This window comes from Chelonoidis abingdonii, chromosome 2 (genome assembly GCF_003597395.2).
Source record: "Chelonoidis abingdonii isolate Lonesome George chromosome 2, CheloAbing_2.0, whole genome shotgun sequence".
In the NCBI taxonomy this organism is placed as follows: Eukaryota; Metazoa; Chordata; order Testudines; family Testudinidae; genus Chelonoidis; species Chelonoidis abingdonii.
The window spans coordinates 13,455,491-13,461,490 of record NC_133770.1 but is presented as its reverse complement, the minus strand read 5'-3'; the positions used below and the strand labels follow the sequence as shown (position 1 = coordinate 13,461,490).

The 6,000-nt window shown below is 41.2% G+C and overlaps 1 protein-coding gene across 1 annotated transcript in view; it reads right to left on the bottom strand.

Annotated features, from left to right (window-relative positions):
• Nucleotides 1-115: 115 nt before the first annotated feature.
• VILL (villin like) overlaps nucleotides 116-6,000 on the bottom strand; it is a 53,360-nt gene continuing 47,475 nt past the window's right edge. Inside the window, exons 18-20 of the mRNA XM_032794639.1 lie at nucleotides 5,776-5,844; nucleotides 2,226-2,486; nucleotides 116-1,370 (exon numbers count right to left, since the gene is read on the bottom strand). Of these exons, the coding sequence (XP_032650530.1) occupies nucleotides 1,257-1,370; nucleotides 2,226-2,486; nucleotides 5,776-5,844 (444 nt within the window). The 3' untranslated portion in view covers nucleotides 116-1,256. The remainder of the gene's footprint in view (nucleotides 1,371-2,225; nucleotides 2,487-5,775; nucleotides 5,845-6,000) is intronic.

Here is a 6,000-nt window from a genome sequence, read left to right as displayed (position 1 = left end):
AGAAATCCCATCAGCCACCCACAAAATCACCAGGCTATTTTACTGGTGGGAGGTGAGAGCAGCTCTCTCAGATGAGCAGAGCTCACCTTATTGAAATGAGTCCATCACATGCATTTTTATTAAGAACATCTTTAAAGCATGACTTTTGGTTGTTTATGTGAAATCACTGCTTGAGTTTGAACGGAACAAAGCTGAAACTGTAGCCATTGTCACATTGATTTTTTTTTTTTTTTTTTTTACAGCCGGATCCATTATATTGTAATCACCCACGTGCCCCAAATCAAAATTCAAAAAGTGATATGGAATGTGCTCTTTGTACCGAGAGCAGAATGTGGTGACAGAATGATTGAGAGAGGCCATGTGGAGACAAAAGTATCTAAGGACCACTTTCTGCTCCCGCTTATACCAGTGAAAACCTAATAATTTCCCTAAGACTCTGATCCTGCAATCGGATGCACATGGACAGACTCTTGTATCTGTGTAAATCCAGGATGTGAATCCACTGGTGTAAATGGGGCTCTGTACGGAGCAAGGATTCAGCACACAGCCCCGATTGTAAAAACTGGGGCCTGACTCTGGAAATAGACAGCAGTCTCTGGCTCTGCGTCTCTGCTTTCTTTTCAAATAGGTCATTTAATAAATTAAAAATGTTATTTTTTTGAGCCAGGTTCTGATGAATTTTTATGTGTCAGGTTATGAACTTTACTCAAACATTTATTATCCTTATTCCTTACTGGGAAAAAGCCACTTGTAGGAGCTGGAAGTTGTCCATCTGAAAGTATCACTCATCTACTCTACTTTGGCTTCTCCAGTTCCCACTACATCTTTGTATTTGTCCTGCCTCATCTCAAATCTGACAATCGAGCAACCTACCATGCAGTATTTATGTTCCACAGTGAAAACACCGACATTGAAAACATGGCAACCATCACGCTGTGTACAATGCACTAATTCTACACTGACAGGTCTTTGCAGCTACTGGCAATAACGGTACAAAACTGGCAAGAAAATATCAAAGCATGGAGTCAAATCTTCAGGAGCTGGCTCTGTAATTTCCACTGTTTGCAGGGGGGAAGGAAGAGCAGTTCAATGAAGCTTTTCTGACCCTAGAGGTTGCAGCTTTGCTTGGCCTGGATTGGGTGGGTTGGTTTTGGTTTTTGCATAGGTTTTTTTTGACAAGTATCTGTGTTCCCCTCCTGTGGCTACAGAGATCATGATTTCATTCCACAGCCAGCAGGTGCAGGACAGTCTCTCCTTCAAAACAGTCCATGCTGTTTCTTCTCGTTCTGCTGCTTCCATCTGGGCATCTGGTAGAACTCATTCTTGGATTTCCCAAAGATATCATGGAAGTCTGCATCAGATAGATAGTACTGCAGAGGAAAACGGCAGCAGAGAAACAGTCATCCTCAGTTAGTGTCTTTTGTATAGGATGAAGTTTACACCCCTCAGCAGAATCCTAAGACTGAAGTGGTGCATAGTCCTTGTGGTGCGCTCCACAGCGCTACTGATGTGCACAGCGCCACACAAGGAGTGAAGTGTGACAAGCACACACTTCCTTACCCCACTGAGTTTACAGCCTAAAGGCATGTGATGGGCTGAACAGAGTAGAATCATGATGTGCCCAGAAGCGTGAGGTGGAGCTAGCAATTTGGAATGTGCACACACACTGGCTTCGTTACTGCTTCCTTATGCACAATGCACCCGTAACAGCCATTATGCAGGCTGGGCGAAATTCACCCTTTTGCAGAAGTCCATACAAGGCCTATGTGCACCACTTAGATCCTGACTGGCAGCTAAGATAGGACCTAATTGGTGCCTATATCTCATGATGGCCCTTTGCACAGAGCTGAATGTCCCCCGTGGCTGAAATGCTCCCATTACAGTTTATTCTTGTTGTTTTGTTTTGTTTTTTAAATGGAAAATGGCTATTTTGTCAAAATAGAGATTTCTACGGGACAGCATTTTCAGGTCAAAGTTTTCAGTAAAACCAACATTTTTTTGCTTAACCAGCTGAAATTTCCCAGGGACAATCACCCTTGTGTATAGTGTGATGAACACCCTAATTCTATTGTCTATCCTTCCCTCCGTTATCCAGTGCACTCCCTTAGCATGAAGCAAAGCTTAATAAACCTAGAGAGCAATAGGTCTCACTTAGCCAATCGTTTTGACTAAGTTCAGTGTGAAACTGGAACTGCATCAACCCAATGCTTGGACAATACCCTCACCTCTTTTTTAGCAGGATCCACGCCTTCTGGAAGTTCATCCACTGTCTTGTTGATCAGCACCTCTCTGGGATAGGCTCCATTTCCATTGGTCACTGCTGAAACTACCGAAGGGGCATTGTTGTTCTGATAGTTGCTACTGCTGTTGACATTGCTGTTGAAGTGTGGTTTATATGCAGGTGAAGTTCTCTCTTTTCTTGAACCAGCGGGGCTGGCAGGTTTACTGTATGCATTTCTCTTGTTCAGATTGCCATTGTTAAGATCCTGTGGGGTACAGGAAAGTCTGTCAGTACAGTGACATTGGGCAGGTGCAATAGATCTGTGGATGACTTTGTGATTTCCTGGGATGTTTATTCCTGCCTGGGGCAGGTGGGTCTTTTCTTAGTATGTGATAAGTTGGGTTAAAATATCAAAGGGGGGAGGGAGAGATCAGGACCTATTGGCCCATTGCTAAAGACACTCAAGCTGTAGAGATAACTTGTAGCCCATAATATTACTCAATATAGCAGCTCCCCATCAATCATCAGATATTACGTCTTGGCGTTAAAACCCAGATGCAATGGTGATTGTAAACTTTATAAATATCCAGTCAATACTGCTTACAGTAACCTGACTTTTCTACTAATGATGCCTTGGAAAAGGCCTGTGAAAGCCATAAAGGAAAAGGTCAGAAGTTTTCTAAATTGTCATGCTCATCTACTTCCTCTCCCCAAACTGATGTCTCTCCCTGGGCGGTTCAAAGCTGGCTGTCCAGTAGCTTCTCCCTGCCCTCCTTCTAAGAGTCCACTGATCCAATCAGGGGACAGAAACAATACCATGTGACCAATCACAGCTAACCAATCCAGCTAAAATTTTTTGTTTTGCCGTAGCACCTAGGAGCCCCAGTCACAGACCAGGACCCCATAGTGCCAGGTGCTGTACAAATATAGAACAAGACCATCCCTGTGGAATCCATACATTTATCATTGGTACTTGGCATCTCTTTGCCATCATTAATAGCAGTGCATAGTGCTGAGATTGAACTGCCTGCCAATACAAACTGCTCCACTAAAGATCCCTGCCCATTGTTTTCTTTTTATGTTTTGTTTGGTGTTTTTTTATTTTTTATTTTTTGGATATGTAACTTATATAGTGGCTGTTCAGAAGGCCAAGCCATGCTGTCAGATGCCTTTGTGCAGTGGTGGTTGAAGCCCATGGGAGTTATTTGTAGTACAGAAGGTGCAGATCATTATACCTATTTCACTGAGAGTTACACAAAGACACACAGGTCATACTTTGAGAACATATGTAACCTAGACACTGTGGCTTCACATTTCCTGCTCTAACCAGTGCTTTACATTATAAAATCCCAATAAAAATAAATAATATAACAAATGGAAGAAAAGGGAAATTGATAGTAATGAGTATAAATGACATGTTAGAAACTGTAGAATATTGATAAGGGAAGCAAAGGGACACTAGGCGAGATCTATGGCCAGCAGAATTAAGGCCAACAAGAAGTTTTTAAAAATATATGAGGAACAAAAAGAATCCTGACAATGATACAGGTCCATTACAAGATGGAAATGGCACAATTATCACTAATAATTAAAAAAAAAGGCAGAAGTGTTCAAAATATTTCAGTTCTGTATTGGGAGGGGGAGAGTTTATATACTCCCATCATATGATGATGATAACACACTTTCCATTCCTCTAGTATCTCTGGAGGATGTTAGACAAAAACTACTACAGTTGGCATTTTTAAAATCAGCAGGACCGAATAACTTGCCTCCAAGAATTTAAAAAGAACTAGCCAAGGAGCTCACTGGACCATTAATGCTGATTTTCAATAAGTCTTAGAGTACTAGGGAAGTGCAAGAGGATTGGAAGAATGCTAATGCTGAGCCAATGTTTGAAAATGGTAAATGGGATGACCTGGGTAAGATGCAGCCTGATTTCAAACTCAGGCAAGATAATGGAGCAGCTGATGCATATAATTCTTAATAAAGAATTAAAGGAGGGTCATGTAATTAATACCAATCAACATGGATATCTTTTTTGATCAGATTACGTTTGGTTGATAATGGTAATAGTGTTGACATAATAGACTTCTGTAAGGCGTTTGAGTTGGCACTGCATGACATTTTGCTTAAAAGCTAGAATGATATGAAATTAACGTGACACACAATAAATGGATTAAAATCTGACTAACTGATAGGTCTCAAAATGTAACTGTAAATGGGGAATTGTCATTATGCGGTTGTTTGTCCAGTGGGGGGTCTCTCATGGATCAGTTCTTGGCCCTATGCTATTTAACACTTATCAATGACCCGCAAGAAAACATAAAATTATCACTAACAATGTTTGCAGATGACACAAAAATTGGGGGACTGGTAAATAATGAAGAGTACAAGTCACTGATTCAGAGCAATGCAGATCATTTAGTAAACTGGGTGCAAACTAACAGTATGTGTTTTAATATGGCTAAATCTCGGGTGACCAGATGTCCTGATAAAATCAGAACCGTCCCGATATTTAGGTGTTTGTCCCGATATTTGTCCCGATATTTTGCTTCGCCAGGCATTTGGCTTTTTTTTTTTCTTCTGCTGGCAGCACTTGGCTTCCCCACCTCTCGCTGGTGGACCCCTCCTCCTCCACCCCACCCCCCGGTGTGCCCGATATTTTCTTCTTCTCATCTAGTCACCCTAGCTAAATGTAAATGTATACATCTAGGAACAATGACAGTAGGTCGTACTTATAAGATGGGAGACTATCAGTGACTGAAAAAGATTCAGGGGTCTGAACATGAACATGTGAACATGAACTCCCATTGTGACTCTGTGGCTGAAGCATCTATTGTGATCCAGGGATATATAAATTGGAGAACCTTGAGTATGAGTAGAGAGGTTATTTTACCTCTGTATTTGGCACTAGTGCAATTGCTTCTGGAATACTGTGTCCAGTTCTGGGGCCCACAATTCAAGAAGGATGTTGATAAATTGGACACAGTTCAGGGAAGAGCCGTGAGAATGATTAAAGGATAGAAAATCTGTCTTATAGTGACTGACTCAAAGAGCTCAATCTATTTAGCTTAACAAAGGGAAGTTTAAGAGGGGACTTGATTACAGTCTATAGCTACCTATGTGGGGAACAAATATTTAATAATGAGCTCTTCAGTCTAGCAGAAAAAGGTCTAACTCGATCCAATGGCTGAAAGATGAAGCTCGACAAATTCAGACTGGAAATAAGGTGTAAATTTTCATGGTAAGAGTAATTAACCATTGAAATAATTTACCAAGGCTCATGGTGGATTCTCCATTGCTGACAATTTTTAAATCAAGATCGGGATGTTTTTCTAAAAGATCTGCTCTAGAAATTATTTTGGGGGAAGTTCTCTGGCCTGTGTTACACAGAAGGTCAGACTAGATGATCACATTCTGGCCTTGGCATCTATGACTCTCTTGTTCACCAACAGCAACTGGTTCTTTTTATTCAGGTAATAGAAACAAGCTTTTAGCCATGGTAGCACAGGTAAAATCTTGATGTTCCAGCTACAAGTTCGGTGTCCACTCACCACTGCAATCTCTGATATAGCAGACACATCTCCTAAGCTATTCTTCATCTCCTCATAGGACTTGCCATCCTAAAGGTAAAGGGAGTTATAAGAATCAGACTCAGTGAAAAGATCACTTTTATTTCAGTGAGTAAGTTCAAACTGCAGTTATAACGTACTCCTGCTCCTCAAACCAGCATCTAGTCAGTACCACATGAGTTTGGATGCAGAATCCCAGGAATTGCG